General features: G+C 38.8%; 1 protein-coding gene across 1 annotated transcript in view; it reads right to left on the minus strand.

The window, feature by feature from the left end:
- POLR3B (RNA polymerase III subunit B) overlaps positions 1 to 18,492 on the minus strand; it is a 180,542-nt gene that overhangs the window by 74,004 nt on the left and 88,046 nt on the right. Inside the window, exons 14-19 of the mRNA XM_019515336.1 lie at positions 11,847 to 12,047; positions 11,482 to 11,644; positions 9,365 to 9,518; positions 6,886 to 6,960; positions 5,993 to 6,091; positions 1,628 to 1,755 (exon numbers count right to left, since the gene is read on the minus strand). Coding sequence (XP_019370881.1) covers positions 1,628 to 1,755; positions 5,993 to 6,091; positions 6,886 to 6,960; positions 9,365 to 9,518; positions 11,482 to 11,644; positions 11,847 to 12,047 — 820 coding nt within the window. The remainder of the gene's footprint in view (positions 1 to 1,627; positions 1,756 to 5,992; positions 6,092 to 6,885; positions 6,961 to 9,364; positions 9,519 to 11,481; positions 11,645 to 11,846; positions 12,048 to 18,492) is intronic.

The raw sequence follows: 18,492 nt of genomic DNA on the forward strand, positions 1-18,492 counted from the left end.
CGACACTGTTTCTGGTAAAGACTATATTTGCAGATATTTCAATGCCCAAAGCAAAATATAGCTAGGTCATATGCCAACTTTTAAAATGTACTTTTATCTCAACGCTTATTCTTTGGAGTCAGGTGTTTTGTCATAACAAACAGAAACAAAGGCTTTTTTATTGCTAAAGATATTCAATGGCTTTTGTGTTCCAAGCGTCAGCAGTAACGTCAGAGGATTGTATCCAAGGAGCTAAATGTGCAAGACCTAGGGTCAAAGCAGCTGAATACACCAACCTCAGAAAACACAGACAATGAATTGCAAATGACACTCAAAACAAAACGAGAAAAAAAACCTTCACACAGAAAACTACAAAAGAACTCCACAGATACTGAATTGGCTTTCTGTACACACTGATCCTGCTTAACTGTGTGTGGTAACTAACTAAACGTTCTGAGACTAATAGTCATAAAATAGAGACTCCTTGGGGGAAAAACTAAGAAAAAAAGACTGCATCTATTGCCTTTTTTTTTTTCCCTTTTAAATGGTGGACAGCTAGTGCTATTTTCAAATATTTTGAAATGTATTAGAGATGACAATTAATTACAAGCCCATTATTCTTCCATTAACTTGGCTGTACGATCTTCACAAAAAGGTGTACTGTTTCAATTTAGAATTCACAGAACAGAACAAGCGATTTACAAATCCAAAAGAAGTGATAGTTTTTTCACGACACACAGGGTTCTCCTACTGTATATCTCAACTTGATAACAAGATCACAAATACAAGATATAAAACCAATGTTTATAGCTCAGGTCTGAATAGGGTAGTCTGAACTGACGTGCTGCTGTTCAGGTTTTCACTGGGACTTGCTCTGACTTCATAACACAGTACACCAGTTAGGTGTATGAGTAATACAAGGACATTTTAATAGATCATTCAAAGCTGCCTATAAAACACACATAGTTTGTCTGGCATTAACTGTCTACCAGCACAAGTCCACAAGGTCCCTAAATTGCCAGCAATTATAGATTTTTACTGACTTGTCGGCAATTAGGAAGTTAATTTCATTTCAGTCACTTCAGAGATGATACCAGAACCATTGCTCCAAATCCCTGCTCTCCCCAGAAAAAAAACAAAAAAGTTAGCATCCTGGGTAGGTGCATGGGGGTGTGCATGTGTGTATAAAAAAAGGGACAGTACTCTTAGTATTCAGAAAATCTCCCTCTTCTCATTCTTTGTATAAAACACTTTTCTCTCTATTTATCTGGAAACCCATGGCACACTGCAGTGTAAAAAAAGAAACAAAAACACTCACTGCCAATCCCACAGCTACATTAAAAACTTGAAAGTTGTGACTAACAGAAATAGGAACAATGGTGCCACAGTTTCAAATCTTTTAAAGACACCACAGAACTAGTGATTTCCATTTTTTTTTTTTCATTTAAGAAAAAAATACACCCACAACTATAATGCCAAGGTACAATTATCCTGGCATCCTAAACTACTGCTTATAAAAAGCATTCTGGCTCTACCCTGAAATGTTTGTACAATAAACTAGTAGGAAAAAATCCTCCTATTTTGGATTTTAAGCTATAATAGTGTTTAAAAACAACAACATTCCAAACCTGAAACAGAAAAGTCTTACCCATTGCTTGCTTCCCCATAGCACACTGGTAAGTGTTTCTTGGGGACTGGTTATGGTGAGGATATGGAATAAGCCCAGCACAAACACCAAGAAGTGTGAAAGGTTCAATCTCCAAATGTGTCGTCTCTCTAAATAAAATAAAATTAAAAAGGAGAGAGAGAGAGAGAAGGAAGAACGACTTCTGGTTATGTTCCATGCCAAAATGCCATCATTTTAATGCACTTACGTTGGTAAAATCCGGTAATTTAATTTACTTCAGTTCAGTTAAAAAAAAAAAAAAAAAAAAAAAAAAATCAAATCAATCAATGTATCCTAAAATATTTTCATGACAGAACTATATATTTGCTTTTTTTCCCCCCCCACTCCAGTTAAAGTTGTATTTCTCCTTTGATCAGGTTCGTAGTCAAAGGGGGAGGAAGGGAGGGAGAAAGAAGAGTACGGTTACATGGACAAAGAGAAGACAAGAACCACAAAAGTATGACATGGGCGATAAAGGATGGACCCAGATAATCAATTGATGTTCCTAGATAAAAACAATAATAATTAACCAAAGCTGCGTAATAAATATGGGAGGTCACATAAGAAATGTGTTTTCCTCCTTCAAAATCACATGTCCCAAGGAGCTACCATTGTTAAAATACAAAACAAAACAGGTTTTTGAGGCCAGTTACAAAAATAAGTCTTGTCAAGTTAATCTAATCTCTAAACTAAACCCTATATCAAGGCTGTTAAAAGTATATCACAACATTATATATGAAACTTTTTCAAATATACATATCTTGTTAAAAGCTGAATCAAGAGGAAAGAAATTAAAAGATCTAGGCAATAGGCAAAGGTTGGTTTTCAAGAGAGGTATGATATGAGATTAGAAAGATTTGTTCTAAACTGGTAGGAGCAGCAAAGGAAAAAGCTCTAGGGCAGTAAAAGAATAAACAGGCCATTTTATGTGGAGAGATGCAAGTGGCCAGTGCTGGACAAGGATTAAGCACAAAGCCTGAGGTAGGTATGAGACAGTCAAGTGGCCAATTATGAACTGGGAAATTTCAAAAGAAAAAAGTTACTTTAATGTCAGTTTACCCAAAGCAGACATTTTTCTGGGTACTTCAGGCTCATTAAATAGAGCCTAGCTACTAGGTATTAGGAGATGGGCAATTAATTCCTTCACCTACAGTGTCCAGCCCTTTTCTTGCGGTGTGGAAAATCTTGTGTGCTCATTAAAGTTATCGGCTTTAATCATATGCCCCAAGACTCCATAGCAGAAATATGGGGATATATTTTCTACTGCATTACATGCAAAGGACAGTACACTGTCATGTCTGTGATATAGATGAAAAGTCCTTGACAGGGCATGCCCGGGTGAGGAAGATAAATAGCAATGCCTCCCTCCCCATCAAAACAGTAGTATATTTTGCTAAGGAGATTACAGTCATGATGATCCATTTCAGAAGAACTGGCTGTTAAGAGTGCAAATATCTAATACTTTCTCCAGCTCATGCTAAATCAGAAAATGTTCTGCTTATATTAATTTGAGCAACTTGGAAGTCACTCACCGGCACGACAACATATGCTACTTCTCTGCACTTGACAAAAACTGCATTTAGTGGAGAAGAGTCTTAAAAAAAATAAGAGCATTAAAACATCAACTCCAGATAAACCATTCCAAACTGACATATATAGTCAGTCAGTCTCAAAATTATATCAGTAAACTGAAACTATGGACAGATGCAGTGTTAAAGCAAGTATGGGTAAGGCACATCTATACCACTAACTCATTGTGTCAGGTCATGCCAGCAGACTGATACATACTGTTCTGTTCCACACACACTGCCTCCCAAAACTGCAAGGAATTGAATGTTACAAGCAGGCCAATTAGCATTGCTTAGCAGCAGCATGGTGCCCCCTTAGCAGTACATATATGCCCCATTAAATTCAGAATATAATAATGGGATTTGGTAAGAACTCCATAACAGCAGCAGCTTACTAGTAAGCACACACACATGAAAGATCAGGAAGCGATCAAAACTCACAGAAAAAGTAAGGTGGGAAGGGACCTCAAGAGATCATCTAGTCCAACCCTTTGCTCAAATCAGGACTATCCCTGTCTAAACCATACTACAGTAGACCATCTAAGGATGTAAATGGAGCAGGACTAAGCAGAAGGTAGCAGATTATAGAGCAGTTAATTCAAAACACTTATTAAATTCTTCCTGGCTTTTATTTTGTTCCAATTCTGCACAACTTCACACAGCTAACAAAACTGTGCTATCAAGGGAAGCTTAAGCACACAGAGCTGCGCAGAGTTTCTTAGCTTTTACTCATGGATGTGCTCAAGTACACCTCTAGGACCAGGTCAGCTAGCGTAAAATCGGAACAGACTGGACTTCAGCGAAGCTGTGCCAACTGAACTAGATCTTCAGCAAGTGCAAAACTTCTTCCACCAAAATGCCAAAAGAACAAGTCTGAAGTCAAAGCATCCTTGCCAGAACTGGACTCAAAGTGGTCAGCAGCAGCTAGGAAGAAGGGATTTTTAGAACTGATCAGGAAAGGAAAGGGACCTTTAACAGAGATGAAGCCTGAAGGAAACAAAGCCCCAGTGGGAATGAAAAAATATGAACAGAGACCAATATAGCTAAGTGACACTATTGTGCAATAGGCTGGAAGAATGGAAGGGGGGGGATGCCTCATCAATTATATTAGCTACAAAGTGACAAGAGTTTCAGGGCATAATAATTCACTTAGGAAAAAAGAATTCAAAATTTTCGAGTGCTCTTAGTTGGGTACAACAAATATATGTAGGGATAAATAATAGTTCACCGTGTGATGCTTTTGTAAAGAGACCTTTACTTCATCATTTACATTCAGAAGCTAATGTCAGGAAGGAGAACTGTAGCAAGCTTCCCAGAGATACTGAGTTCAAGTTGAGATGTCTCTGGACAGAATGTCCAATGTCTTGAATTTGAAAGCTTGTCTGACTAATCCAAACTATGCAGTTGGTCCAACGAAAGACATCACCCTAAGAAATGCTTGCCTCTTTGAACAGTGTAAGATAATGTAGTCTTCCACACTTTTGACAAGAAGTTAGAACTAAACAGCTAAAGCAGGGTCTTGCCCAGCTTAGAATGATTTAATGTAGACCGTCATGGATCACTGAGGTTTAAAAAAACAAACAAAAAAAAGTTTCAGCTGCAGTGTGAACTAAAGGTGATTAACTGACATGAGTAACACTTCACCCTTTTTGGTCTGATTGTTGCTGAAGTTGCCAGGAAGCCAGCCAAGGATACCAAACAACACATTTTTGAAGGGAACTCAAAGGATGTGTTCTTAACCACTTGTCATGTTTTAGAGCACTCCTAAGAAGCATGCTCCCACCTACCTACTTCTAGCCTGCATACACCAAGCCTACATAGGAGGCAGCATGGCTGTTCTGAGGACACTGCCAGGGAAGCTCTGCCGCCTCATTTCCAGGTATGGTGCACGCAGAGTACAAGCAAATGGGCAAGGGACATATTTTTGGCAGCACTCTCCAGAGTGCTCCAGAAGCAGCAGCACACATATCCATCATCTTCAGAAGGGCACAAATATCAGCAATGCAGTTATCGGATGAAATGCAGCCATTCCATCTGTTATAAAAATACAACAGGGGTCTGGTCAACTGCCACTGAAATCTATGAGCATCTTTTGATTCACTTCAACAGGTGTTGGGTCAGCCCCTAGGTCTTTTGGAAATCATCATATATTCTGTGCGACTTATCAACTATCTTTCACATATCTTTGTTACATATTACACATTAGTCAACAGGATATTCTCAGCTCAAAAAATGCCTAAGGAAGCATGAACCAGTCATTCTGAAACAAGCTGTACTTTACTTTTTAGTACTCTTTGGTTACAAATGGGTAGTCACAACATAGAAAGAGTGAAGTAGAGAGAGGCTTTAGCGTGCAGCTAGAAATAATTCTTAAAAGTAGGCTATATAATACATGAAAGGTCTGACACAATTTTATTAGGATTTATTTCGTGGCTTGCATAACTCTGTCTGGACAATTAAGCGTCTGCACGGCTATCAAAAATACAATCCATACCATAGGAGATACCATGCATTTGTGGGTTAGAAACACGATTTGCCACAAAACAAACTAAACTAACTTATTTGTGACTATCCTACAGATGATTTATGATGCGTTTAAAATGTACGTCCTAATTGTCGATTATCTCCTGCCTGCAGATTTTTTTTAACAAACAAGTTTCTTGCTGCGGGAGCCTCAGCATTACAGCTTAACTCATATGTTTAGATTTCAAGGAACAGAAAAGTGCTAACACATGCATCATTTTTACTCTACTAGTTTTTGGTGTGAATATACACTTACTTGTTAACTGTATGCTCGTACAGTGCAACGTTGCAGTCATTTTCCTCATTCACATCCAAGTATTCAACTAGGCCTTCATGTAAAAAATCTTCAAAACTCCTGCAGTTACCAAAACAGTTTTAAGCAGGTGTTCCAAAACATTCTTTGTATGCAAGAATAAAAATAAATATTTAAAGGAAACAGCTTTTGCATGGGACTCAAATTAACAAGTTGTTCTTGTTTACACTGAGTTTCACATGTATCACACATTTTCACAAAGAATTGCATCTAATATTAGAGAGAGAAGATGACCCATGCATTCACCCACCACATAATTCTATCTACCAGTTGGCTTGAGGTAATTTTTCAAACAGCAGAGTCAAACTTCACTTCCTTAGTCGTTTCGTTATCATAAGAGGGGACAGCTATATTTTGATTAGGGGCTAACACTTTTTCATGATGATTTTGCAAAATTGATTTAGAGCTGAACAGGACCAGCTTTCATTAATCTTAGACACCTACGTATGAACACGTTACATTTTAAAGTGTAATTCTAAATGCCTCAGTTTTCTGGTAACCACCTTCAGCAGTAAAGATATTTCATTTTTCAGAAGGCAGGCATGCACTGTTTTTTGAATTCTCAAGTTGGGTTTCATGTTACTAGTCACTTTTGAAAAAGTTAATTCGTACATTTATTCTATATCTACACAGAGCCATGTTAAACAAAGTATGAATTTTGCACTTGTTTGGCATTTGATATTCAACAGAAACAAGACATTCCAACTCTTCCTTAGCAAGTGACAACATATTTAACCAATACTGCAGAACTATGAGAATGCTTAATTTAGTTCGTGCACATCCTTATGACATTTACAGACCAACACGGAAACAGACAGTACAGCTGAGTTATTTACCTGTATCCCTGAGCAAGTTCTTCCATGTGTTTGTTTGTAACTGCTGGCTTTTGCTTCTTTACAATTATATAAGGTCTAAATTAGAGAAAAGAGAGTCATAGCAAATACAGACAGAGATATCTTACTTTGATATACATTTAGATTACCAGCTTGCATACAACAGCTGGTTTGCAATCCACTTTTGGAAATATCATGCAGACATAGAAGCTAGGATATTGGCATGCATTATTTGTTTCTTAAAATATTTTTACAAAAAAGAAAAGGCTTAACTGGATTTCCCAACATCATATCTGCAAAAATATGATCAGTTAAAGGCTTCAATTTGAAGTATCAGTTTGGTTTGATAACAGTTCAAGAAATCTATATCCCATACATAACTTTCTGGGAAGTATGAACAAAATTTGCTACTAAAAGATACAAATAACTTAGAACAACACACTTTATAACTGAATTTTCAGTGGGGCTATGTTTTGCTTACAAAATTTTATTAATAGCTTTGAAATATTTAAAATTTTTCACAATATTACCAAGCTAAAAATAGGACCCATTGGTATATTTGCATTTGTACAGTACTGAGCAGAGTCAAGGTGCAATAAATATTTGAGTCTAAATAAGTTAATGGCAAAATATGTTCTATCCAACTTATAGAATATAAAAGTATGAACTGTTTTACTTCATGTTGCAGCAGATTAATCTGTAACTTTTAGCAGCACCAAATCTCAAAGAGCTTCACCACCACAAGGAAACTCTCACACAAAGGATGGTATGCAAGATCAAAACGTCAAGGACTGTTGCTATTTAGACAAGTTGCTCTTACAGAGTGCAGCAAATAACAAGATACTTGTAGAGGCTGCTGTGAAGTCCAAATTACTGTTTGAGGGCTAATGAGCACTTTTAAATGGCTAAGAAGAGAATGTGAACAATTGCAATGAAAGTGTCACAGGAAAAAGTGAACTGAGTTTTCCTTGGAAATCCACATCATTTCACTTGATGTCTTTTTTTTTTTTTTTTTTAATTGGAACATACATTAGAAGTCATGCTCGACTTTCAGATATGAAGTTTGACTCGTCTTAGCACTGCTTAAATTGGAGGGCCAGGTTCTCTGCCTTTCATGTCACCCATGACTCTGGATACTGCTCATCACCCCTGCCAGGTATGACTTATTGATTAGCTCTTAACCATACCTCTCATGGGAAATTTGGGGGCCTTTGGAATGCTTCATAATTGCATCTAACACTACGTTCAGTTTTTAAAGTAAAGCTGAAACCATCAGATATGGCAACTGCCAAGCTTAGTTGCAAATACAGCTGCCGAGTTGGTTACTGTGTATATGAACTGTACACATTGCTCATCTATACTAAAACATGCTCTTATTACTACTTCATGTCTCTGCCCTGCCATCTTACTTGCTCACTCCTCCCTTATGCCTTGGTGTTTAATGCTGTGCACTCTTTGGGGCTGGGAATGTTTTATTTGTTATATGTATAAACGATTGACACAAAGCAGTTCTCATTTGATACTATTACATGAATAAGAGCACTCAATTTTAGTTCAAATGCAAGAGGTAATTCGTGTTCTCAGAATATTGTTACATCTACCTTATCTTACTTTGGCAACCCAAGCCTTCCCTCTTCCCCTCCCAACAATATTATGTCTTATTGATGTGCGCTTATCTTCCCTCTATTATAAATTCTTCAGGGCAGTGACTTTTGTTTGCCAGATGCCACGCCTACTTAGCAGGGACCACAGAAATAAAATTAGAATTATGTGAGGTGTTTCCTTCTAATTAGAGCAAACAAATGTGTAAATGTTTTTCTGACATTTTCTACCATAATGGGAGGTCAAGAAGTTTAAGCCTCTTCTCTTGCCACTGATGCTGAAATCAACAGGATAAAACGTGGTTGCCCGTGGATATCTTGCTGTGGTACCATGGCATAAGCACTTCATATAAAGGAAATCACGACCTCAGGTAAGCAACAGTACACCTCAACCTCATTCTAACCAACTTATGAGACCAGGAGAAAACTTCAGTAAAGGAAGGTGTTTGGTATAATAGGGGTAGTCAATGTGCTCCAGAGATTGTTAAAACGGTGGTGGGGCGGGATTGTAATAAACAGGGTGTCTTACAATGAGTTTGTAGCACACCACACATTTATACCAAATTGCTTATTTATTTTCTTGAGGATTTATTTTCTTCATTTCACTTCACCTTCATTTCTGTTCAGAGCTAAGGCTCATCTACAGCATTTTTAAGCCAGTCAGTTCAGTTATACTTTATTCTGATTATCCCACATTTGAAGCTGGAACTTCCAAAGGAGTAGAGAGGCTCACACTTCATTGCAAATTAATAGGATTTGGGTGGCTAAATCCCATAGGCATATGCAAAAAAACCCTGCCTAACAGATTCACAACGTCTGGCAGATAATGTAAAGAAGTTCTTTAGAGCTTTCTGAGGTAGAAAAGGGGTGAAGAAATTTACCTGCACAATCTTCCTCCATCAGAAGAAATGTAGACGCATCTGTCAGAGCGATTTGTAGAGATTGAAACAAATTCATTGATATAACCTGCGCGCCGCATTAGCCGAAACGTGTTGACTAGCTTTTGATGATCTCGAATGACACCAAGGATGTTACCTGTTTGAAAAATTATAAATATATCTATTGTAAAACCCCATCAAGACCTAGAGTTTCTTTACTTATTAGATATAACCAGTAATACCTTCCAGAGGTTGTGAATGACTAGAGTTAGCAGAAAACAGTTTCATCCTCCCCAGTGTGGAAAGTTTCAGCTCGTTAGAGCCAAATATTCTGTTAATACAGGAAAAGTTTGGCTTTCAAATGAAAATATTGGAGGGAAAACAAATAAAAACACCAACAATTTTAAAAAGGAAAAACTGTTACTCTGAAATTATTTTTTCAATGGAAAACTGGGCTCTTGAAAAAAAATTCAATGGAGTCTTTTCTACCACAGCTACAAACCATTAACATCTCTACACACATCTCCAAATCCTCATCTAGAAGCAAATTAATATATTTATTTGAGTTTCATTTTAATAAAATTACTGCTCTGCCTACAAATTCACCATTTACTATGTGGTTAGGCAAAGGTTCCTAAAACTAGAGCTTGAGCTGTGGTGTAAGGGGATGGGGGAGATCTAGATACTAACCAAAAACTGTTAGGACAATTTGTAAGAAATTTACAAACCTTGATAATACAGATTAGTCAATAATGCATTATAGCACTAAAACGCCCCTTCCACCACAATTCAAAGCTTTCCTTTTAAACAACTCAAATATGTAATTAACTGCTTTGCTAAATAAAAAGAGATTTAAGCATGTGCTTGAGCCATCTCTATGTAGACAGACAGCACAGTAAAAATGCACCCATAGAGGTCATCTTAGAAGATGAAAACAAATGCTGTTCATTACAGGGAATTCAGGGAAGGAACTAGATAGGTTAAGGGACTTTTAATAGGCTAGAAAGATTTTTAAATTGGGGGGAGGGTGTCACAGGTTTACATCTGAGAGGTCAGTAGTCAGCAAGGCTTTTTTCTTTATAAAGTGCCAAACTGTTGAAGGCTTCTGCTTTCACTCAGTGCTGTTTATCTATTTTAGGAAAGTAACTCATCTGTGCATCAGATGCTGCTGGTATTCCACAGAATAAAAGTCAGGGTCAGAATCTGGAAATAAATTTAGCTTATGATACGTATAGTTTTATTACACTTTTTTTTTAAAGTGTGTTGTTACACAACAGTGTCATGTTACTTCAGAAAAAAGTCTTAATGGGACAATGTAAAAGACTTTTCTTAATGTCAACCTTTAAACCCCCTAAATCTAGAATGTAAATGAGAACCTTTTGATCCTGAAGAAGGTCAAATATTAATGCCTAAAATGACTACTAACAATGAATTATATTAATTCATAACTGCTAACCTGCCAATTCACAAGTGATAAGAATGATAAAGTCTCTCTACATCTGCATTTAAAGATTAGTGGCTCAAGTCAATAGAGTATGTGTGTGCCCATGCATAATGCACATACTTTTTGAAAGTGTGTCTCTATTCAATAATCCAAAACAAAGAGAAACTGCCCTAATTTCCTGGATCAATGTTTTGTGACCATCTGTGAAGGGAGTTCTCTCCTCACAAAAAAGAATAGTGGGCTAAATTTGTAACAAGTTAGAAATAAGAAAAATCAGATCCTGAGTAGCTTTACATTCCAATTCATATCACAATCCTTCCATTATATTTTTTGTTTCTGTTTAACATATTACTCCTAGTGCACCAAAACTAGAAAAGGCTTAAGACACAGTCTCGAATTTTAGACTAGAAATTCTGCAGCCACATTTGCAGCCTCTAAACACCCAGTCAATTTTGTGGGCACAAATAATGGCAGACAACTAAATACCATCATTACAGGGCCTGTATACCCTGTGGGTGGCTTCAAGCAGACGTTACAACATTTGCCACTAAGATGATTGGTGCACTGAAGACTGCACCTGTGGTTGGCTGTGTTCAAAACACTGCAGGATAGTTTTTAAAAGCATGCCCATTCAGTCTGTGCTAAATTGGTGCCAGACTGCTAGGAAGTTACATACCATTAAGGAAAACGAGGAACACATTTGGATATGAAAGTTCTTCTCCGCATAGTAAGTTTACATCTTCTACTCCGAGATTACCAGCCAATTTAATAATGGGGCCATCTTCCATATCAGTGGTAATGTGAGTCATCAGAGCTAGGTTTTTAACCAAACCACAAGCCTAAAAAGCAACCAAACAAGTTATTCCAAAGTAAAAATGTCAATGTTGCAAATGCTATAATGACATAATTCTGTAAATTATGCCAGCAAAACCTCTCTCTGACAGAGTCCCGTCTGGTGCAAAAGAAATTGCCTGAACCTCAACTCCTTAGGTGGTGAGGGAAGGGTAGAAAGTGAGGGTAAAAAAGGTGCACGTTCCTTACCTCTCCTTCAGGAGTGTCTGATGGGCAAAGCATACCCCACTGAGATGGCTGCAGAGATCGAGGACCACTCACTTTTCTTGTCTTCTCAAACTGAGAAGAGATTCTAGTCATCATTCCCAAAGCAGATATATAAGACAAGCGGGACAACACCTGTGTCACACCTTGGCGATCCATTTTGAATCTTTTCAGTGACCAATTTCCCTGAAGGGCAGATAAAACAAGTTTTGTTCAAAATTCTGTTGCTGTTTCTCTCTTGTACCAACCACATTTCTTTTAGATTAATTTGACAAAATAGCATTGGAGGATGTTTGCATTGCACATACTGTCTATTTAGAGACAACTCCTCCCAATTTCTATTCAGTACCTAAAAGATATTCTGCTGGTTACAATGTATTTGCACAGTATTAACAGCTCATTTTGAATAAAGAGCCACACCACTCTGCCTTGGTGAAAGCCTAGAGCAGGAGTGTCAAACATACAGCATTAATTTCTGCACCTGCCAGTACCAAGATTAGCACAACTGGTGCTCATCCCACTGCTGGGTCTGGCCTGTGGGGCCAAATGATTCTGACCCCCTTGTCCTTGAGCAAAAGCATTATTCACATAAACAATCCTCATCTCTGCTTAAAACAAGGCAAATTGGTACTCTGACAATTGGGTTAGAAAAGGAATATTTTTATTTTCTCATCTTAACGTTTTCTTCCTTAAAGGGCACCAGAGTTGACAGTTTTAGACAGTAGTACGGGTTCTTGTCCTCCTGCAATTTATGGAAACATTTCAGAAAGTAATACTATTTGTTAACAGAATTTGCTATGTTTACTAAGAAGAGTCCAGGAGAACAAATATCCAACCCAAATCCTTCATTTCACTGAAAAGATCAATCAAATCTATTTATTTCTCTGATGAACATGAACCATTTGTATTTCATAATAAACTAATTTAAAACACTAATTTACTAGGAAAAAAAATCCTTGACCTAAGAAAATGTGCACGCTGTCCAGTCAGAAACTGATGACGGCAACACCAGGGTGCAATTAAATAAAAAGTGCAGTTGCCTTATAGGAGTGTTTTCCAACTCTCCAAAAAAAGTTCAGAGAACCATCTATCCCAGTTTATTCTGAAAATATGGCCCCTTACTATCATCATGTAGAATTACCATATAGTAACAGCTGTAATATCTGGAAACACCGCACTACAAACAAGCTTGTGTTGACTAAAGTATTACTTGAGAATTAGGGTAAATAAGACTGTGAGACATGTGGTCTCAGACAAGAATTTACTCCAAGGGAAAATAATTTTTCTTTCTCTAGTGAGAGCATGTCACTGGTGACACCTCAGAGAGGGACATAACTTGAAGCAACTTTAAAGTCAGAGTTAGCTGGTGTATTTTCTGCTAGTTCTGGTTATACTGAACTTCGCTCAAGTTGGTGTCAGTGACTACTACTGTTCTTCAAGAGGGACAAGGGCTGTTTCCTGAGCTCATCATATGTTTGCCAAGTATTTCTCACCTGGCTCTCTTTAGGCTTTGGGACAAGAAATGTTTGTTTAGATTTTGCTGGGAAGGACCCAGGCAATCCAGCTCACATCTTGGAAAAGATCTCAAGTATAAAACTTGGAAGATGGGATGCTTTGAGGAAAACAGAACTACACAAAAATTGTTCAGGCAGAGAGCATAAAAGTTCATTCTTGTACTGTTTATATCTGAGCTATTGGATATTGGTTTCTAAGAATCTTTTCTAAAGAATGAAATCTTCTGTCTATTTAAACAGTACTTTTATGCAAATTATGAACTATGACAGCATTATGGAGCTTTTTCCTGAAGCTGATCCCAAGAATCTGGACTGACAGAACATCAGGGCCTCCATGACCATCTCCAATTCCTTCCTATATAAAGATTGATGAGAATATTATCTAGGTAGGTAAAATAGATACCTATAGGTAGGGACCTACCAAATTCACGGTGGAAGTAGAGTGTGCAGCAGCTCCTTTAATCTTGTATGTTCCCCCATGTGCACCTTGCCCCTTATCCATCCCTGCTGCTTAGTGGAGGACCCTGCTGCTCTCTCCTGATCAGCAGGGAAACTAAAACAGCAGTTTTAAATATGACACCATTTTTGCCTTCCTACCAGTCAGCAGCAAACATCAGGGCTTTCTGGGGCCCCTCAGCCAATCAGTGGGGGGGCAAAGAGGGTGGGGAGGCAAAAGCAGTGCCATATTTAAAATTGCAGTTTTCACCTCCCTGCTGATCAAGAGTGAGCTACAAGTGGGGCCCCTCCACCAAACAGCAGGGTGTGGGAGAGGCATGGGGGAACCTGCAAGATTAAAGGAGCCACAGCACACACCATTTCTGCTATGAATTCAGTAGGTCCCTACCTATAGGTTTACCTATATTTTCTCAAAAGACTCTAGGAACAGAAAATAATTCAAAAGGAAGTAAAATCATAGAATCATAGAAAATTAGGGTTGGAAGAAACCCCAGGAGGTCATCTAGTCCAGCCCCCCGCTCAAAGCAGGACCAGCCCCAACTAGATCACTCCAACCAGGGCTTTGTCAAGACAGGCCTTTAAAAACTTCCAAGGATGGCGATTCTACCACCTCTCTGGGTAACCTGTTCCAGTGCTTCACCACCCTCCTAGTGAGAAAGTCCTTCCTAATACCCAACTTAAACTTCCCTTGCTGCAACTTGAGACCATTGCTCCTTGTTCTGTCATCTCCCACCACTGAGAACAGTCTAGCTCTGTCCTCTTTCAAACCCCACTTCAGGTAGTTGAAGATTGCTATTAAGTCCCTACGCAGTCTTCTCTTCTGCAGACTAAATAAACCCAGCTCCCTCAGACTCTTCTCAGAAATCATATGCCCCAACCCCTGAACCATTTTCATTACCCTCCACTGGACGCTTTTAAAACTCATCTACATCCTTTCTTTGGCTGGGGAAAAAGTGGACACAGTACTCCAGATGTGGTCTCACCAGCACCAAATGGAGTAGAATAATTACTTCTCTTGATCTGCTAGCAATCAAGGCTGTGAGAGGCTTTGGAAAGAAGCTTTGGACACTTTGGCGTCCAAAGCAGCATGGCCGGATTGAAGCACTGTTACTCATCCATCCAAGTATGCCGTTAGCTTTCCTGGCAACAAGGGCACTGCTGACTCATATCCATTTTATTGTCTACTGTAACCCCTAGGTCCTTTTCTGCAGAGCTGCTGCAGAGCCAGTCAGCCCCCAGGCTGCAGCAGTGCATGGAATTCTTCCACCCTAAGCACAGGACTTTGCACTTGTCCTTGTTGAACTTCATGAGATTTCTTTTGGCCCAATCCTCCAATTTGTCTAGGTCACTCAGAAGCTGTGGCAGATACCTGGGAGGCTACAAGCAGCTGAACCACAGTCCATGAAGCCCTAGCCTGGCTCATTGCTGGCAGTGGGTACACACGCATGTTGGGGTGCATGGGGAAGGGGCCAAGGCTGCACTGCCACAACAAGGATTGGGCCTCTCGCAGCTCCCCCACTGTCTGCCCCTGGCACACCAACATCTTACAACTCAAGGTTGCGGGTGTTTTTGGCACTGCCCAAAAAAGCTGCCGACTCCGGTTCTGCACTATAAGCTGTGTGTAACAGCATTCACTTGGCGAGTGTAACAAGTTCACATTCTATTTGGATGACGGCCCAATTTAAAAGCAAGCAGGTCTGTTCACCCAAGTCCTTTGGCTGTCTGGAGGCATCCAAGATCCTGGCCTGCACTGCTCTCCGTCTAATCCTGCAACCTGTCTAGGGAACTCATTTGGCTGGTATTAACAAAAGAATTTTTTTGACCTAGATGAGAAACTGGGTTGCCTAAAATCACTTTGAAGAGCAGTTTTTTGGGCTTTGAGCTGCAGATGGTAGTGTAGTGTCAGTCTCTGCTTTCTCACTGAACAGCAAATATTGCTTGAACAGACCCACCTTTGCAGCTACACAGCAACTGCCCTGGCCGTGGTAATTTCAGTATTAGGGACCTCTGGTAATGAGCATATATTGGGTTTTTGAATCTGCTTAATTCCTAAATTTATATGAACAGTGGCTGTGCTATAGAAGAACATGGAAATCAATTAAACTTTAAGTGTTGCTGAGATTAACCTTACAACCCCTAAAACCTTGGATGAGAAAACAGCAGTAATTATCTTATATGAGCCACCACTGCTGCATCTACTATTAACAACATGAAGGAGGTTGTCTGTTCTTTCTGAAGCTTTTGGAATTTGTTACATTACTTATTTAGGCAACATACAAGAATTTTTTTGAATAATTTTTTCAGACCCATTACACAGCATTTCAAGCAGTGCAGAAGAAACTATCTTCTGGTTACACAATTCAGCTCTTCAGATCTCAAGCCAGAGCCAGAATTTGCTCAATGTGCCAAAGACTTGAATACATCAGGCAAAGATGAGTACTCCTACATCTTTCCATCAGCCTCTTGTCCTATTATTCAGAAAATTCCCTTGGCCCCACACCTACTGAATAAAATGGGTCAGAAGTGAGAGCTTCCTGAGAAGAGAAAAAATGACTCCGGACTTTCTTCCTTTTGGTTTCCTTACCCTTTCGCTTATTCTTTGACCACTTAAAATATAATTATTTCTTCTAAGCTCTTTCCATGATAGAGGAGCGGAGTTCTACTGATTGTTAAAGTCAGATTCTGATAACTTCAACTACTCCCACTACAGAAGATGGAAAATACAAGTACTCTTGACAGGCATTAAAAAGATGAGGCAGCAGTAGGCTGATTTCCAAAGTGGCATGGACTGTGTCAAGTCAGTACTGTTCAGGAAAAAAAAAAAAAAAAAGAGAGAGAAAGAAAGAGGAGAGAGTGTGGAATATACAGAAACAGATGAAGTTGTAAAGTAGTAACATTCCTTTGATGAATGAGAAAAGCAAACTCTTTCAGGGTTGAGACGCTTGGTCATGTTGCATCCTTCCACAGCCTACAAAGTCCCAAGAGCTTGAAGGTGCACTGACTGAAATGGACTTGGAAATATCTGGTGAGCCAGTAACACACTACCATTTCAATTCTTTCTCCTGGTTCCCTCCAAGGAAAAAAAGACAAGGTCTGTAGTAAGTATTATTGAACACCATGTAGATGGCTGAAGTAAGAGTGGTATGGATTTTTTTACATGCTGCTGGTGCAATGCTAAAGCTGCTTTTGGGAACTGTCCTTGAAGTATTCTGGCAAGATTGGAGATACTGTAAAAATCGGGTCTTGGAAAGAGAATGTGTTTAATCTTTTGAATAGTATGCACTGGGCATGATTCCTGGGAAATTATTTTCAATGGTTAAGAGCAGATGTTTTTTAATTGCTTGTGCGGCAGTGACAAGTCTTAAGGCAGGGGAAGGAGGACAATTCTACAATATATACTGAATAGCTGGCAGATTTATCTCTGAGAACACAAATGAAAAATTGGCATCTGCCAGAAGAAGCCATAAGAATTTAAAGACAAATCTGTCAATCTTTTTAGTTATTTGCATTGTGAGCTTCAACTATTTTGAAGCATTCAAAAACCAAAATACAGATGAGCTTTTAAACTGTGTCCTGTTAGTAACAGACTAAGGTGCCTTGGAATTCTATTTGTCCTGTTAATTTTATTTAAAAAGTTGAAGAACTGATGTCAAGCGGAAAAAACTCACAATTCCAAAGCTTGTACAGTATGTGCTGACAAGTAGATTTAATTTTAGCTAGTACTAAACTACTGGAGTTATTCTAAAGTTCTCAAAAATCAAATTTAAGCTGTTAGATAAAGGCTAACATCTGTTATTAGAAACCTCATTTTACAGTTGGATAAAACAAGGTACAGAATTAGTAGTTGTATCATCATTATTGTGCACTGGCACATACATAAACAGCTGCTTGAATGTTATAATCATGTTAAACTTCCATTTGAAGAACATTTTTAAGAACTGTTGGAGATGCTAAGAGACTTGCAGAAACTATCTTTAACAATTCTAAGTTGTGAGCAAGTGTATCAAGTCAGGAGTTCTAAAGAAAGGCTCATCTGACTCTGGATAATGGTAACCAAGAGCAGGTAGATATGGGCTCCACAGTAACCCATGTGAACAGACCATGAATTAACTCACAGCTCTTGGGTTAACAGTATTGCAAAATGCACTTACTTGCTTTGAACATTACATCATCTGTCAATGTCAAATAACAGAACCTAAGAATCTTAAATCCTCAGGTACAACCACTGCCTGTAACGGCAATCACATGTGAATAGGTACAAGTCCTTTTAAAGGGGTCCAAAGCCACATCTAATTCTTTCAGTCATGGTCTGCTTGACCCTAGACAAGCCCAGCATGCTTGTGTGGTGAAGATATATTATAATGAACTGCAAAAAGGGAGTGAGACCTCCAACTGCCTCTGAACACTCTGCCCCTTCCCAGCCCAAATGACCAGGTATCCATTTACAGCTAAGCTGACCAGGGGAGGCTTTTGATATGTTTCAGAGTGAGGTTGAACTCATAGTTTCATAGTTAGTAGGGTCAGAAGGGACCTGAGCAGATCATCAAGTCCGACCCCCTGCCTTGGCAGGAAAAAGTACTGGGGTCAAACGACCCCAGCAAGGTGTTTGTCTAGCCTCCTCTTAAAGACCCCCAGGGTAGGAGCCAGCACCACTTCGCTTG

Source organism: Gavialis gangeticus, unplaced genomic scaffold (genome assembly GCF_001723915.1).
Source record: "Gavialis gangeticus isolate Ggan-Ray unplaced genomic scaffold, GavGan_comp1, whole genome shotgun sequence".
Taxonomy (NCBI): domain Eukaryota; kingdom Metazoa; phylum Chordata; order Crocodylia; family Gavialidae; genus Gavialis; species Gavialis gangeticus.